Raw genomic sequence first — 18,928 nt, forward strand, 5'->3', positions numbered from 1 at the left:
GTTAGATTTGGAAGAAAGGGGAACATCTATTCTTGTCACTACCGTATGGCTAAGTCCCTTCTGTCCCTCAGAAATTTTGGTTCAGTGATTACCGAAGCAGGTCTGAAGGAAGTGAATTTTCATTTTTAGAACAGTTTAAGTTTTTTTTTTTTTTTAAAGCTGACTTAAAATTCTAGGAAACAAATGTTGCTATTATGATGTGTCAAAGAAATTTAAAGAATTAAAAAAATCTTCATAATTTATATATACACATAAACTTGAAACTTCCCAGAAAAGTGGGGATTTCTTTATTCTAATACTTGTTTTTAATATATAAATGAAACTATCTGAATTATTTCCTGTTTAACTATGTTGAGTCAAGAAAGGTATAGCCATGCCTTATGACAAAATATACTTTTATTTTTCTTTCAGAAGAAATTAGTGTTAAACAAAGGCAGTGGAAAAAGCAAGTTTCCTGGTGATTTCATATTTTTTTTTGACACTTGTGCATTGATAAATTATAGTTTTGTTTTCCACACACCCTCAGGGAAGGCTTCTTGTTCACATCTGAGTCAGAAAAGATTGCCTGGTCCTCTGTTCCATCCACACAGGGCTGCTACCATCTCATTTGTAGTTAAGACAAAACTGAATATATATTTACCTCATTGTGCTTTGAAGAACACAGGACCCTTTCTTAAGAACTACCCATTCCTCTATTTGGAGGCCCATCATGAGACTGTTAGTTTTGATTTTTATCTTTTGGGATATATTAAATTTTCAGAGAATAGAAGCTAAAAGAATATAAAATAATTAATATCTAACATTACTCAAGGTAAAGCAGAAGATAAAAATCTAGTGAATTTGGGGATGGGATAATCATTGTGACATGGTATTAACAGGCTGACTGAATTGTAAAATAGTTCCCCTAGTATTTTCCTTTTAAATTAATGGACCTACTGACATATCACCATTGTAGTAAGAGACAAATTCGAAGTCAGAGGACATTCATTAAATTTATATTACTAACATATTAAATATTGTTACACTTGAAATGCTTTTTAAATTAATTTTTTAGATTTATTAGTTATTTGAGTGTTTTTCATGCATGTATGAAACAACACATATTCCAGGCTCAAAGGGCATTGGATACTGGAGTTGCAGATGGTTGAGAATTGGAGTTACAGATGTTTGTGAGGCAAAATGTGGGCTCTGGGAAATGAACCTGTCTCTCTGTGAGAGCAACAAGTGCTCTTAATCACTGAGCCATCTTTCTAGGCCCCAGAAAGGATTTTGTCAACCCCATTGAAATAGTGGCTATCTCAGTAGTCTCACATTCAGTAAGATGTGGCCTTACCTCCTGTAGCTAATTCTAATATAACACGATTGCCCTTTCATTCATGAGCCAGCTCAGCTTAGTTTCCCGTAGATGGTGGCTCCTATATGGTAGAGGCCCACATAGTATCATGGATCTTGGTCAACGTTATACAATGGAAGACATTCAATCATTTTTTGGGAGGGATTTTTGTTGTAATTATAAACTGACAAAAGTATTTTTATTAACCTAAAAATGGGAAAAAATCCCACATTTGTGAATTTTTTTAAATCAATAATTAATGCCTGGTTGCAATTTCTATGCACTTTTTAAAAACTGGAGTTTTCATGGCAAAGAGGAACTCTTAAATACACAAATGTCAGGGTTGGGACTGAACGTGAAACAAAATAACAAATGGTATCCTTGGCCATGAAGACATTTGCAAAGTCAGATCCCATCTGACATCTTCTCAGGATAGACAGAAACAAAGGACATTAGTTTTGGATGAATTGCTACTGGATTTTGAAGATCAAATACTAGCAAGCATATTTTCCTTCTCATTCTCATTTAAGTCATTGTGGCCTATATTGTACAGCAGAAAAAATGAAAGCCTAGGTTGAAATCTGAATATAAAATACTAGAGAGTAAATACTTTCACGTATTTGTAGATTAGATATAAAAGAGGAAAGGAGAAAACTAGGCAAATTACTGATATATAACAACTAGGATGCTTGGCTTATATACCCATTATAAAAGTAATGTAATAATCGGGAAAATAATCTTTACTTGAGAATCAAATTATTTAGGTTTGAGGAAGCTTTTAAAATGCAAAAATAATTTCAGTATCTGCTGAGGTCTACAAAATGCATTTGGCCTGTCCAATTTAATCTTCACAATTATCCTACAAAATATTTCCTAGCTCTGTCTTCATTCCACAAGATAATGCCTTAAATTAAGTAATTTGTCTGAAATTGTACGGCTAGGAGTTATGAAACCAAGATCTGTACTTAGTTTGATGTTAAATCCATGTCCTTAATCATTTCTCATGATAATATATAGGGACACTAATTCAATCTGAGCAAAATCTAGGAAAACAGATTGTGGCAGTCCTTGTTGAGACCCTTTCCTGTGGTCCAGATAAATCATGCTGTGTAGGAAGTCTGCACTACATGAAGCCTAATATAATATGCTAACATAATTCATTCTTTCCTAAATACATACATGAAAGGAACACAGATAGTAATTTCATTTATTTCAAATCTTCAAGTGGCCACATGTGTCCTGTTTTTATGTCAGAAACAGTACATTCAAAAGTAGCCTTTACAAAAAAAGTTAAATGGATGGAAAAATCCTTTAATTCACATAACATGAAGTATGAGAGAAAAGTGTCTAGTGGTATATGAATGACACTTATTATTTGCTTCTTTGTTTCTGTTTTTCTAGGTTCTACTTACATCAACATCTGTTCCTAAAACTTGCAAAGATTCCCAACTATAGATAAATATAACTCACTTTAAATGCCGAGACATGAGGTTTAAGACTCTCAGTATGTTGAGTTCAACTTTATATCCTATATTTAACATCCTCTGATATCATACTTTACGAAGTATTCCTCTTGTGATCTAGAAGTTCTCATCAAGATTTTCCAAAAACCACCTAGGCTTGTTAGGCTCATTTGTCGCTGGGTGTGCTCACATTAATGTTCCCTTCCCTGCTTTATCTTAATTATCTTATGAAATAACAACTTAGATTGATGATAAATTCACAAATCACTTTAGTGTATTGCTCACCATCCCTTACAGACAATTGCATGAATTCATTACTAAAAGATACTATGGTAATGTTCGCTGGTATATTTTTATTTCTTTTTTCTGTTCTTGTCTTTTTTTTTTATAAATAATTGCTCTTTTGTTGGGTTGTTTTATTTGTCAAAACCACATTTGCCCAACAGCACATACTCACTTCATGTCTCTATCACAGTTTGATAATTCTCACAATATTTTGAACTCTTATTATATGTTTGGTGATCCGTGATCAGCGTAACTTTCCTGTTGCAACTGTAAATATTCTGAGGAGCCAAAGCATAGATGGCAAACTTAAAAAAGTAAATGTGATTTTCTACTGTTTCCATATGTTCCTCTCCTCAGTCCTCCCTTGCTTTTGAGACAGGGTGATAGTGAAATTGGGTCAATTGTGTATAATTGAAAGAAGTTGTATGCCTCTTGGCTTAAATTCAAATCTAGAAACAATTAAGCTCAGTAAGGAAGGGACTTTCAGTGAACGCTTAGGCTGAAAGCAAGACCTCTTGTACCAATCACTTAGCCAACTTATCAGTACAAAGGAAGATTCTAGAAAGAAATTAAGCACTGCTCCATTGAGCTCATATATGATAAGAAAGCAAAACAGTTGTTCTGCTAATGTGGAATAGTCTGACCAGAAAAATCAAACCAGGCAATAAATTCCTTTAAGTCAAATCCTAATGTAGAACAAGTCCCTAAACTCCATTCTGTTCTGTGAATGTGAGCAGCGTGAGGAAGGTGCAAAAGAAAATTTGAATCTAGAAGTGGTTGATCCATGGGGTATAAGAAAAGAGTCGTTTCTATTCAAAGGTATAAATTGCAGCAACAGACGATGGTGATGTAAAAGATATAGCAAATCATCAAAAAAGTCCAACTGGAACAAGTGAAGAAGCTTGCTAAACTGACAGCTGATTTTTAGTACATACCAACAGTCTTCTATTGGAAGATGGTGATGCCTATGACTTGAGATGATACCTATACCTTGAGACAAATGTCAACGCCTGGCTTCAGTGCTTCAAAGGTCTGGCTGTTTCATGTGTCAGGTGCTAATCTAACTAGTCACTAAGTTAAAGCAGATGCTCATCTACCATTGTGAAAATCTGCCAGAGGGCCTTTAAATAAATCTTTCTGCTTTGCTATTGTTCTCTAACTGCAACAAAAATGGTGTGACAGAACAATTATTTCCAGCATACATTGTGTAATATTTAAGCCCAGCATTGAGAGCTGCTATTATTATATTAGGAGTAACATAATAAATATTAATCCTAATTGGCAGTGATCTTGGTCACTGAAGAGCAGTTTAATGAGATTATTGCTTCCTATTTCATCATATAGCATCCATTCTGCATCTCAGGATTCAAAGAGTAATTTCAAGTCCATATCTTGTTATTTGAGAAATACATTTCATAAGGCTATTTCTGCCATACAGAGACTCTTTGGTAAAGATTCAATATTAAATTCCATTAAGGATATTTATGACTGGTGGAGGGTCACAATGTTAACATGAATAGGGCCATGAAGGAAGTTGATTCCAACTCTCAAAAATGATGTTGCGGAGTTCCACATTCACATTGATGAAGTCACCTCAGATATGGGAGGAATAGTAAAAGAGCTAGAAAAATCAGTGGACCTTGAAGACCTGAATGAATTGCTACAATATAAGGACAGAGCTAGCTCAAAAGAAGACTAGGTTTTATGGATAAGCACAGGAGGTGGATTTTGAGACAGGAAGATGCCACGGCTATCATCCTATGAAAAGTAAGTTTATGGATACGTTGTCAACTTAGTTGAAAAAGCAGTGTCTGAGTTTAAAGGTTGGCTTTGGTTTTGAAAGGAGGGCCACAGTCGGCAAAATGCTATGAAGCAGGAGGCCCTGCTATTGAAAAACTTTTCCTAAGGGGAAATGATCACCAACCATGGCAAATAGCAGTCTTGTCTAATATGAAGATCTTGTTGAAGTCACTCAATCTTCAGCAGCTACCATCCTGGTCAGATAGCAGCATCAGCTTCTGAAGGTTCAGATGGCCATCAACCTGTTCTGTCTGTCTGTGTGATAAGGGTCTATACAGCTCTGGCTGGCCAGCTGCGCACTGTGTAGTATGAGTTGGCTAAAACTTTTTGTCCTTGCTAGTCATCTTTCCCAAGTTCCAGAATTTAGATTTGTAACAATACAACCAGTTAATAGAAGAGATTTATTTTTTACATAAAATATATTTGCTGTTTTTGTGAGACATAATACTATTGGACGTTTTCACATATTATACAATAGCATAAACGTAAACTTTATATGTACTTGGAAATAAAGAATATTTCTCTGTATATTTCTATGTCTTGTGTTCCTGTGGTTTGAAATTGAACTAGGGATTTTTTTAAATGAAAACTTATAATTAATTTAGAATTAAAAGTGTTATTTAATCAAATATAATGTTGAACACAATATTGTCTTGTTAGTGATAAATGAAATTGTGAAATTATCTTTTCTAAGGTCACAAATAAGATAAATAAAAACTATCCATCTTTTATTTGAAATAAAATCAAATATTATAACAAAAAAATCAGAATTTATTTTTAACCAGTCACACAAAGTTAATACCTCTTGGTCTGTAGAGAGTCCAGCATCACCTGAGTGTAGTTAAATGAATAAACGGGAGATTGAATTATCCACTGACTAATACAATTAGTTCATTAAAGAAGCTTTAAATAAGAATTCCAGTGCCTAAACCAGTTCTTTCAGTTAACCTACTGCTCAAAGCACATTTATAATTCTTTAATCCAGTTGGAGGCTTGGCATTCAAATGTGATGAACCATGAATAAAGTTAATTTTACAACCACAATGGCTGGCTGTTTCAATCCATAATACAGTCCCCTTTACATATGTTTTAACACATCACAATCTGCAGTGTTTCAGCTGATATTTTAAAAACAGTGTATTGCAGCTGTTTACTGCTAATTTACTCTACTAAAAACATACAATTACCCATAAGGAAAAACTCAATTTGTCTTAAATCATTAATCAACAAATTAAACTAGTTGCTAATTTTCCTGCTTTTGAATGAAATAATTATTTTCACCTGAAAAACATGAAATACCATGGAAAAACCTCTCTTGAAATATATAATTGATGGTATCTATGACAAATGTCTTCTCCTATGCCCAGGCTTGGAAAAGATGTAAGACATGATCACACCCCTGTCTCTGCTCAGATCTCACTTCCCAGCTTTTGTTGGAGCCCAGGTGACCTCCCATCCCTCGTAAGTCACAACACCTGCCTTTACCAACTTCCCAATTATCTCCATATGTGAGCCATTCTGATGCCACCATACGAGCCGTTCCCGGTCAGTTCTCTGCACGATTAACATGATGGTTGGTTCTCCGCACAATTAACATGATGGTTGGTTCTCTGCACGATTAACATGATGGTTGGTTCTCTGCACGATTAACATGATGGTTGGTTCTCTGCACAATTAACATGATGGTTGGTTCTCTGCACAATTAATTAACATGATGGTTGGTTCTCTGCACAGTTAACATGATGGTTGGTTCTCTGCACAGTTAACATGATGGTTGGTTCTCTGTACAGTTAACATGATGGTTGGTTCTCTGCACAATTAACATGATGGTTGGTTCTCTGCATGATTAACATGATGGTTGGTTCTCTGCATGATTAACATGATGGTTGGTTCTCCGCACAGTTAACATGATGGTTGGTTCTCCGCACAGTTAACATGATGGTTGGTTCTCTGCATGATTAACATGATGGTTGGTTCTCCGCACAGTTAACATGATGGTTGGTTCTCCGCACAGTTAACATGATGGTTGGTTCTCTGCACAATTAACATGATGGCTTCTACCTCTCTTTCTTCCTAGTTGAACTTCCTTCCTCTGGTTTGCCCCCCTCACCACCCCTCCCCGTTTTCTAATGCTATCTCACAGACGCTGGGAAGTTTTCCCAAAAGTCTCCTCTTCCTCTTGTTCCTTCCACTCTTCTTTCTTATAGTTCGCTTTGCTAGACACGCCTTGATCTTCAAGACAAGCAAATGACATTACTGTCACACACAGGGCAAGAGCCTTCTGACTTGTATGGCTCACAGTATAATCTATTTGCTTTATGTATTTCCTTCCCAGGACTTTATCATCCAACTTTTCTTCTAGAGTCAATGGCTGTTATGTAGGTGTTAGTAAAAATGGTAGGAGATGCAGTATTTATACTGAAACTAGCCACAATTACTTGATTATTAAAATGACAATTTAATAGAATCCGGTTATTTGTTGATATTTATGACTTGGAATGTGTTCCATGAATTTGAATAAGTTTATAAAGTTAAGATTTGTTAGAATTAGATAATCCTGTGTAAACATCTATGCTGTGGGATGGTCTGTATGTCAAATGTGTTGCTCTGATTGGTCAATAAATAAAACACTGATTGGCCAGTAGCCAGGCAGGAAGTATAGGCGGGACTAACAGAGAGGAGAACTGAGAGAACAGGAAGGTGGAGGGAATCACTGCCAGCCACCACCATGACAAGCAGCATGTGAAGATGCCGGTAAGCCACGAGCCACGTGGCAAGGTATAGATTTACAGAAATGGATTAATTTAAGATGTAAGAACTAGATAGTTAGAAGTCTGAGCCATTAGGCCAAAATTATATATAGGCTTATAAATAATATAAGCATCTGTGTGTTTATTTTATAAGTGGGCTGTTGGACTGCTGGGGCTTGGCGGGACCTGGAGAGAAAACTCTCCAGCTACACATATACATGGAAATTCACGTTAATTGGGTGTGGCAAAGGCTTGTACTCTCTGATATTTGGGAGATTGAAGCAAGAACTCCCCAAATTCAAGGACTGTCTGGGCTATAGAGTTGAGTAAAAGGCTATCCTAGGCAACTTCATAAGACCCTGTCCCAAAATTTAAAATCTAAGAAATAAGCAGGGATTCAAATCAGTGATAGAATCCTTACTTGGTATGTCTGAAGCCTTAGCTTTACTTTCCTCTACTGCAAAGACAATGAATAAATAAATAATAAGTATCCAAATACTGTACCAAATTATGCTAATAAGTGTTGGCAAAGTTGCAAAGTTTCACATTAGCACTAACACAAGATATAACTTAATCAACATGTTAGTTTAGGTACTAGAGGAAAATATTTTTGTGTGTTAATCATTTTCTTTATTTTTTGAGGGATCTCACTCTGTTTCCCAAGCTGACCTGGAACTCATCATGTAGCCTAGGCAAATCTCAAATGTGTGGGAATACTTCTGCCTCAGTTTCCAAAATGTGAACATGATAGGCATGAGCTAGCCAAGCTTGCAGTGGCACTTTCAATGGTAATAATTGGTGCTAATTACAATATGGGTTCCTATTTTAATGACCATATCATTTTCCAATTATATAAGAGGTATAATAGAAATGTACAATATGTGTATGTAACAATTAGTGCTTCAAGCTGGTGCTTACAGAAAGTGGAAATTGATTCAGGGAAAATAGCAAGATGTTAAAGATCTGGGAAGCATAATTAGCAACTAAGGCTTTAAGAATAATGATTTACTCATTCTCTTGTATAATATTATAGCTTTTATGAATCTTTGTATTTTACTTCTAAACAAACAGGAAAACTTGGGAATAAGGTAATCAAACAAAACTTCTCTTACACAGACCTTGAGAGTGTCTATAGTGCATGAGCCAGGCGATGTCGAGAATGTCAGCATATGTGTGCATAGATCTTCTTGTAGTCCTTTTTTAAAGTTTATGTTTGAATATTTGAATTAATAAGAACTTAAATAAAACTTCTTACTCTATTGCAGGTTTTCTTTGAGAATTTCATACATATATAAATGTAATGTGATCATATCCACCTCCCTCCAACTCTGTCCATATCACCTCAACAGATGGCCTTCCTTTTTAGTTTTCCTTCTCATAAGAAATATCTACACCTCTGCAAAGTGCACTGTTGTCTTCTTATTTGAACTAGATTAACAAAGCCGGGCAGTGGTGGCGCACGCCTTTAATCCCAGCACTCGGGAGGCAGAGCCAGGCGGATCTCTGTGAGTTCAAGGCCAGCCTGGTCTCCAAAGCGAGTTCCAGGAAAGGCGCAAAGCTACACAGAGAAACCCTGTCTCGAAAAACCAAAAAAAAAAAAAAACAAACAAACAAAAAAAAAACAATGTGGATTAAATAAATTTCTACACAAGTCCATTATACAGTTTACTAAGTGAATAAATAGAGGTCAATAGCATTTTAATGTCTATTTCAAATTTTCCATTTAAAATTTAGTATTTGACTCATTCAGCTCGATTCCTTAATGTTACTGGATATAGGCTTCTCTGTCATATTGAAACAATCAAGCATATTCTTGTCAGTATTTTAAATGTGGCTTGTTTTGGCTTCCTATCCGATGATTCAAGGTTTGTATTACATATGAATGTAAATACTTAAATTTGGGGGCATGAAATTGGTGCCTAAATAAATCTGGGCATGTGTTACTAATAAATGCTATATTCTCCTTGCAAGGTGGGTGGAATGTAGCAAGGCTGCAATAGTTTAGTGTACTGAAGTCAGTATGTGACTAACTGAGCATACAGGAAATGAGAAAGATGTTTTAAAGTTGTCTTATTGAAAACATGGAATAAACTTTACCTGAATTGCTAGTTTTCTTTTAGAAAGACTTACACTCTGTATATATGAAATATTTATAACTATAAACAATTAGGAGTATATGGATGGATACCAGCATCTACGAATTGAAGAGCAGTTCATTCGAACTTCTCAATGCTTTTTTGTGAGTCATGAAAGTAAGCATAGGTCTGCCTAAGACCAAGTGTGGACATAGATATTACAGAGATGTGTGATAACAGCAGTCTCTTGAAGAGACCTTAGATGCGGGTAATCTTACTTCTAATGATTTAGGAGAAGGAAATGAGATGTCCAGAGTCATAGAGACTTACCAGACAAGAAGACAAAGATGAAAGATGGAAAGGAACAAACTTCCATATCATAACATTAATCACATTTTGTTAGAAATATTTGTATGTTTACATTAACCCAGAGCTCTAAAAGGCCAGACCCTGTTTCAGTTTTAGTCAGTATTAGACACAGTACAGTGCTTTCCAGAAATTATTGTGCAAAAGTTTGAGTAGATGTTTGTTAAACATTAATTTAGGGAAGACATTCAACCTCACAAATCCTTTCGCTTTTGTAAATAGGAATAATATCTATCTTTTAGACCATTGTCAGAAGAAAATTACATAGAGAAGTGTTTATATATAGACTTTTTACAAAAATATGAAGTAAATAAAAATGAACGAAATAATAAATGAGAAAATGTATGAAGCTAAAGTATATTTATATGTTTCTCAAAAAAGTAGTAGTATGCAGAAAATTAAGAAAAACTGTTCTAATCTCATATAGCATGTTAGAGATAAAAGGAGAAATAATATTAATCAAAACTCAGCAAGCAATACAGAACATGTAATCCTTAGAAAATATTTGTGGCAAACTATGGTAAGTATTAAAATACCTGATAAAATTCTAACTTCGGCTTCATTTCCCGTTCTTGTGCTGGCTGGGTTCCGAGCTGAGCATCGGTAGACTCCAATGTCCCCTGGTTGAAGTCGGCTGATCTGCAATGATCCAGAAGGTAAGACCACCACACGGGAGTCTCCTGGAACTGGGATGAGGTCTTGTTGATTTTTCTGCCAGTGTATTGTTGGCATGGGTTCCCCAATGACTTCACACTTGAGTAACACTGTATCTCCCATGAAGGCAGTGATAGATTCTGTCTGGGAAAGGAACCTCAGTGGTCCTAAGAAAAACACAATGAAGAAAGGATGAGTCTTTCAAATAAAGGATAATAATTATCAATATCTTGTGTTCTTTATGAGACATTATATCTTTGAATGCATACTCTCAAATTATGTTTAGTTTTTAACTTTATCACATATTGTAACATATCAGGCTTGGCAAGTAGAGTATTTGGCTAAGATATGATGACAATATTGCCACTTGTCTTTAGAAGTTTCTTCTTTAATTGTAACGTGTAGCTAACACAAAACTTCAGGTAAAATAAACAGAACAGATTAGTTTAATCTAATTTTACAAATGAGGAAATTGTGCTTTGAAAATTAAAATTCTACATGAAGGGTAATGGTGGTATTATGTGTCAATATTATTATGCAAATGAGACCTTGCTTTTTTGAATCCCAATGCACTATACTCTTCCAGTTACCTAAAATTGGACCAATGTATAAGAAGTTACCAGGATTCAAGAACTGACTGTGTAGTATAATTTGGGACAGTTTCAATATAGAAAGATATTCACTTTTAATTATACAAACAGATAACAACCAATTGGTAGGTTGACAGTTTAATGTGAATGTTCACCAGTATTTGCTTGGTGTGGTTGCAGTATGGGAAAGAAAATCCTAAAGTTGGAGTGAGAACAGCTTGTGTTTATGGGTCACTTATAAATATGAATCATTTCATATCGTGCTTCATTTTCTGGTGTGTGCAATGAGACAACAGCTAACCGTATGACCACTCTCATGTTCCTGTCGAATGGCATGTGAAATGGCTTGTAGAGGTAGTAGGGACAAAAGGGAAAAGAGGCTGACCACCATGGAGCAAAGCACGTTGGGCAAGGGCCTCTAGCTTGGTCCTTCACTATAGAAGGGCAGTAGATATTCTGACCTTGTCCTTATGAAGCCTTTCATGAACAAGGGTGGATCATCATCCTAGACTTTTGTCCTTAAGTATTGTCTATTATTTAGTGAGTCCAAACATGTCTGTATGAATCATATCATTATCAACCCCTGGACGTATATTTTCTAGAGCTAAATGAACCTAACAATTTTAATTTTTGATTCTTGTTTTAGTCATCACAGAAACATTCTTATATTTTGATTTGCCTTTAATCTTGATGATATTCTTTTCTTTTTAGATACATGTTACAATAAAATTTTATTAATTCATCTTTCTGGGCTTCATTTGATTTTACTAATTATATCTAATGATATTGTAATGTTTATAAATTTATTTTAACTACAGCAAAATTTCCCATATCTGGAATTAAATTATGTCAAAAAAGTTTTGTTTTTTTTCCATCAATAATTCATCAACGACAAATTCTATTGTGATCTATTTTCCTACTACTACTTCGAACTTCAGTCTAGTAATTCCTCCAAACCTAATTTTCTTCATAAACTGATAAAAAGTAAGACTGGAACTAAAGGTCAGAGGTAAATGGACTGGGTTAAACACAATTTAACATGAGAGTCAATAAGAAACATTATAGTGATGTTTCTGGTCAAGGGAAAACTTGATGTCTACTTCAATATTAGGGTTTAGAATCACAAGATAATGGAATCAATGATGTATAAAATTATTTCAGCCTTTCATATAGAATAGGAACATGTTGCTAGAGACTACTATTGTTATATCTCTTCCTAAACTACTGGAAATCATGGAGATGTAATAGTAAGGAGATGCAATATTCTTTAATATGAATGATTAATACAAGGTACTTCATATTAACTTGTCTGTTGAAATGTATCCCACATACACGGGTTGCAAAACTACCTATCGGTTGTATAAAGTTAAACCTCTGGAATTTGCATCTATGAAACCCCCTAGTTCAACACCACAGAGGTATCTCCAAAGGGCACCAGCCGCTTGGGAAAATTTACTCTTCCAATCAAAAGAACCCATGGACAGCAGAGTTAGAGCTACTCTAAGAGGTTGGGAAAACAAAAGGAACCCATTAATTTGCTCCCTGGGTCATGGATCAAAGTTTTTTTTCTAGGCCCTTAGTACAGTTTTGAATGCGTTTGGAAGAAAAAGATACAATATATTAACCTAAATATATTAATCTGCTACTAATTAACTTTGGTATGGATTAAAAGGAAGAAATCAAAGGGTGATTGCTATAGTATAAAGAAACTACAATGAGTAAGAGCATTATTATAAGGTTTATGTCAGGAAACAAGTTTCTGACTTGTTTAATAGCATTCCTTCTTGTCTTTATTGTTAGCTTTTATCTTATAATTAAGGGAAAATAGTTACAAATAATTATATAATAATATATTATATTAAATTTATAAAATAACTATGTAGTTCATTAATGTGTGTTAGAATAAAATATATTAGGTAAGTTGGAAAAACATCTGCATACTTTATACATGCAATCACGTGGTTCTATATTAGTTAAGGACATCAAACAAATTCAAAACCATTGTGTTCCATCTGATTATCGGTAATATTAAGAAATTTAGCTGGCAAGTTAGTGCTAGAGCGGGGGAACACAGACAAGTAATTCAAATTGATATTCAACAATTGTTTTCCTTTGTCAACCTCATCTAGCTGCCATATTAGCATAATGAGACAATGGGATTGGCTCCTAGTCTACAAGCTATTGTGCTGCATTGTCCTCTGAACTGACAGTCAGGGAGCTAACAGAATTTAAGAGACTGACAGGATTCAGGGAACTCACAGATTGAGTCAGTCACCCATGATGTTCTAAGCATCTTTAACAAACTCACTGGTCCACTAAGCTCAATTTGAGTGTCATCACCTTTTGGTCAGTTGTTGGTGTTGTATTTGGTGTGACTTGTCATTCATCCCACCACCTCAGGAAAATCATTCGACACATATTATTTAGTACACACAACCATGGTAAGTTCAGATCTTAAGAAAGAGAAACAAAACAAGAGAGAGTATGCTGGGTTCAACGCTTAGTGCTGGGAGTTAGGGAGTGGATATACATTCATTTTTAAAGTTAACAGTGTAGCATGGGACATTTTCAAATAATTGATTGTGAGGATGGGAAATTATATTATGACTTTTTGTCCTTTATTTTTGTCTACAAAAAAAAACCCCCAAAAACTAAACAACAAACAAGTAAGTTTACAGATTTTTGTGTGGCTTGAATGACTGCTCTCAATATGAAACTAAACTTTTGCATGACATCTCCTTGTTGTAAAAGAAGATAGTATATGTTATCAATTTAGTAACATATTTTAGTTATTAAATTCACTGAAACTCATAAAAATGAAATACTGTATTTTTTCAGAAATTATTAAATACAATAATATAAAGTAAATACTTTGTGCATCAAGTGGCTATGGGATTAACTATATCTTCATGAAGATTAGTTTCCTGGTCAACAAGAGTCTGTTCAAACTCAAGAGATCACATATGATCCATTGCTACCATAGTTTCCTGTCTCTATTCTTTGCTCATTCATATCCATTCCAGACATCAGAATGTTCCTAAATTGGGGAGTTCATGGTACAGCTGGTGAACATGGCTGTGTTCAAAATTTTTGGTATGATGTTATTGTCCAAATGCTGTAAAAGATTTTTACTGTATTTTTAAAATTGCAGACCCAGGAATCTAGCATAATCCCAAGTCATTTTAGACAACTATTGTAAAACAATTCTGAACTCTGTTGAACTTGTCTGAGGCTCTAAACCTGGTCTTCTCTTGATGCTATTTCTTTAGTGCTTTCTCTAGAAAGGGATATGCTTTCCCCTAATATCTACCTGTCATAACTGTAGGCATTCTAATAGCACCAAGTATAAAAATCCCTATACTTTTTCTAGTCTCACTGAGAATCATCTTTCTACCTTAAATTTTTTATATCACTCATAATTTACAGACACTATGACAGAGTCAGTGTATAAATCAAACCTGAAAAGTGTTTTCATGGTACTGTTATATCATCTGTATTTTATTTCTACAGGGTATATCAAATATTTACTGACAATAAAAAATAAACATTAATATTTGCTTAGGTCCTATGTAAGTTTAAATGCTTTAAAAATGTCCGCATTTTGAAAACTGACTCTAGTTTTACATTTATCACTTTCCAAAACACCCTGGGAGCTTGGGATGTTGGGTAATATACCAAGTTTCCAGATTATCTATGGTCACTTTCCTGCTTCATCTCTTCATTAGATTGCTTTGGGTTTGGGAAGCATCTCAATTTTAATATTACACTATTCTAAGCATCTTGAGTAGTGACTTCACTTAATTTCCACAGGTTATTTCATCCTTCTTGTATGTGAGCTAAGAATTGAACCCAGGACTTCAGATAGGCTAGATAAGTATATTACCACTATGCTATCTTACCAGCCCATCATAATTATTTAAGTATTAGTAGCTCTACTTTACATATGGAACAATACACACACACACACACACACACACACACACACACACAAATCTAAAGGCATACACTGCAATGTAAGTGTTTAAAAGAAGGTTTAGTACTGAATTATGGTTTTTAAAGTACCTTATTTCCTTAACCTAAGTGAAAACTGCTCAAGGTGAGTTTCTTCTATTTGGTAATATTCTTGATCTTCCAGTAGCAACAGAATACTGGATAAATGCCCTTGTTTAGTCAGTACAACCGACCCTCAATATTCATGAGGCTTCAACAACTGTTGATTGAAAATATTTTAATTGTATTTGTGCCAAGCATGTGCAGGCTTTTGTGTCATGTCCCCTAAGCGACATAACTATGCACATAGCATTTACATATTATTAGATTTGATAAGTACGCTAGACACGATTTAAAGTATATGAGAGGATGTGTTCTTGCAAAACTGACATCTTATGTAAGGATTCCAACATCTGCAGGTTTTCAATTCTACAGAGTCCTGGAAACTACTCCCCCACTCACTGAGGAACAACTCCATATTCTGCACTCAATTAAATTCTATAAACTAACTACAGTCTGGAGTGCTATCCTATCCAAAATAGCACACAAACCTATTTAGAGTACCTCAGGAAGGCATCTATCTTTATCCTTGAGAAAAGGTTGTTTCCTAAAAGGAAGTGTTGTCAAGATGCCTACCTTCACACCCAGCCTAGCCCAGGATGTTACAACAGCTTTATGTCTAGGAACACCTGGAATTGCGGAAGTGTCCCACACTAGTCTACCCACAGGTTTAGACATGGCAGGCACTACCATGTGTTAACACAGACCTAAACTTATTAGTGGGATGCTATAAAAACTAAAGCATTGTTTGTTTACGTGTAGAAAAGTCAAGACATGTAACCGCATATGGAAGCTTTATTTTATTCCCTTTGTCCTTGAAATAATAAATACAGATACTTCTAATTCTTATTGTATAAGTGACTTTTATAGACTAAAAAGTGTTCAAGCTTCAGCATCAGAAATGTTATTGATGACACCAATCCTTGTTACAGCGCATAGTAAACAGTACTGGCAACTAGAAATATAGGCCCATTTTGAGGTTACCATGGAGGAATGAGACGGTCATTTATTCTGATTTCCATAAAACATCCTTCTATTATTAACTTATAGTACTTTACCACCAGAAAGATTCATGAAGAGCTTCTTTGCATGTGTGCTTTGTTAAATGTTGCTCAAGGTCTGTTATGAATCAGTAGAGTAGACTCCTTCTTTAAGCATGTACTATGTTGACAAGAAAGGCCTTGTCCTCTTTAGCTCTCTTTAACACAACACTTGTATATGTGGGAGGTACGTGTGTCAATGCAGATAATGAGTCCTCTGCCCAGGGACAACCAGGTGTTCCTCCAGTCTCCTTTGTACCACATCCATCGACTGCCACTAATTAGCTGTGGGGTTTATTTTATTTCCAGGGCTAATCTGTAAATTCTACACTAGAAGGACTCACTCCTAGTTTTATCTTGTCTTACAAATGGCACAGTGCATGATGATTCTCCATCAAATAAAAATTTGTTGGATAAAAATTCTGTTATGATTAATTTAATAGTCAGTTTAGATAAGCTTCACAGGCCCTAAACATTAGGAAGTGATGAAGGGAAATTCTGGGAAAGAACTGCTCTGTCCAGTGAACCTTTTGCTCAGGCCGATTAACTGATTAGATCTTCAATGATAGTGAAGGGGTTGGAATGTGGTAGGTCCAGAGCCTGATTACAATTTCTCTTTAATGCCTTTGGTAGCCATTCCTTGATGACCTCTGTGTCCAACCCAACACCCTTGTCACTCACAGGTAAATGCTTTAACCAAGAAAACTCTAGTTTCCACCAACTAAAAGGCTAAGACTGCCATCATAGAGCATCTTAGCTGAGAGTTCCTTGCTTTGCTGTAGCAAATGCTTCCAACAATGTGTTTAAAAAGTACCTCTATTATGTATGGCCTTTGTCATCGTTCTGTAACATAAAATCGCCACTAAACTGCTATCATGTGGGAACAAGGAATTTGAGGTAAGCTGAATTGGCATTCCTGGGCTACGGATTCTCATTTGCTCCAAATTAAACCTCCTAATCCCCTTTAGGGTGAGAGTTGTGGTTTTGTAACCATTAGGGACAATAGCAGTGTCTGGGTGGGGGCAGCTTACTGGGAGAATAGTGGTTTCCTCACAGGGAAGGGTTAAAGAATAGAAGCCAGTACACAAACCCAAGCCCGCCTGTACATACAGCCTTTCACATGGAAAGAGACTGCCTGTGTGAAAATTAGGAGATGATGCCTGACAGGCCTGAAAAATTCTGGTTTTAGTCTCATAAACTTCCTTGAGGACCAGCATATATTTTAAGTGGAATTTACCCATCTCTTGCAAATCACTGTCCCTAGGAAGTTATCAGGTCCTTCCTGGCTAGCCACATCCCAGTCAAGCCAGCCTGGGCAAGTGATATGTCCATCAGTCTCCCTCAAGACAATACATATTTTTTTTTCAATGGCTACATCCAATCAACAAGTTGTTTCCAGGACAGTGGAAATGTTAATAGCCAAAGCACCAAACATTTTTCTTTTGAGCTTTTCTTTTGTGATGTTAAAAAGCATGCTCGCGGGGGGCGGGGGATTGTTAAAAAACAAAAATCACCATGGCAATGAATGGAAAGCTGCTAAATCTGTAGGGAAATGTTAGGCTCTCAGAATTAAAATAAGGAGAACAATAGTCCATCCCCAGCCTTCCACCCGAGACTCCCAGAAATTTTCCATCAGAACCAGACAGTCAAGAAGTTGCACCAACTTAGACAGATATTTTACTTTATTAAAATCTAAACTACTTTGGATTTCAAGTAAAAGTGAAAATAAAGCATTTCACAGTCCAGATTTATGTATGCAGGGGCTCACCGCCCCAAGGGAGGTCTCTCATCCACCCACACACACCCGGAACAGGCCTACTCCTTTCTTTAAATTCTAATCTGGAAATGACATATTCTTCTGATTTGCCCTCTAGCCTCCTTGGCAGACTATCGAGATCCACATCTTCTCCTATAGAAGTCTAATTATTAAGTAATTAAAGTTCATTTCATAAAGAGACTTATCAACTGGGAGACAGACCTCGTGGTTGGAAATACGCTTTGCTTTTGAATATTCAGTAATGCGGTAATGCTCTGCAATCACCAGAGGAGAGGGGCTGTAAACACTGTTTGCTCTAAATTGAAGACTGAAGGTTATATCCCCTCTAAGAAGGACTATGTTTGCCGCTACTTAATTGTCACTTAGCTGAAGGGTGGAGAAAAGAGATGTTCTCTAAATGGAGTCCTTGTCTGAAGGACGTGAAGAGCAATAAAGCATCTTCATGGAATTTCTTAGAGTGTTCTCTGTCTCCACTTTCCTTGTCATTATTGTGGGTTGTTCTCTAGTCCATTCTGGTGTCTTTCCATCTCCTTCTCTCCCTTCCTCTCTCTCTCTCTGTCTATCTCTTTGTCTCTGTCTCTCTGTCTCTTTCTCTCCCCCTCCCTTCCTCCCTCCCTTCCACGTGTATTGGCAAAAGGACAGACTCCTAGGTAGTTGAGCAAATGCTGGAATGTGGATTTACAAAGCAAATCCAGGAAACCTGCTTGTTCCAGGCACCATCCACCACATGTTATTTTGTCATATT

At 35.8% G+C, this 18,928-nt stretch overlaps 1 protein-coding gene across 2 annotated transcripts in view; it reads right to left on the reverse strand.

The window, feature by feature from the left end:
* Positions 1-18,928, reverse strand: part of Dcc (DCC netrin 1 receptor) — a 1,164,132-nt gene that overhangs the window by 602,929 nt on the left and 542,275 nt on the right. For both annotated transcript variants that reach the window (XM_052742483.1, XM_052742484.1), the window contains exon 3: positions 10,609-10,893. In XM_052742483.1, coding sequence (XP_052598443.1) covers positions 10,609-10,893 — 285 coding nt within the window. The remainder of the gene's footprint in view (positions 1-10,608; positions 10,894-18,928) is intronic.

This window comes from Peromyscus californicus, unplaced genomic scaffold (genome assembly GCF_007827085.1).
Source record: "Peromyscus californicus insignis strain IS unplaced genomic scaffold, ASM782708v3 Scaffold_17__1_contigs__length_78620276, whole genome shotgun sequence".
Classification (NCBI taxonomy): domain Eukaryota; kingdom Metazoa; phylum Chordata; class Mammalia; order Rodentia; family Cricetidae; genus Peromyscus; species Peromyscus californicus.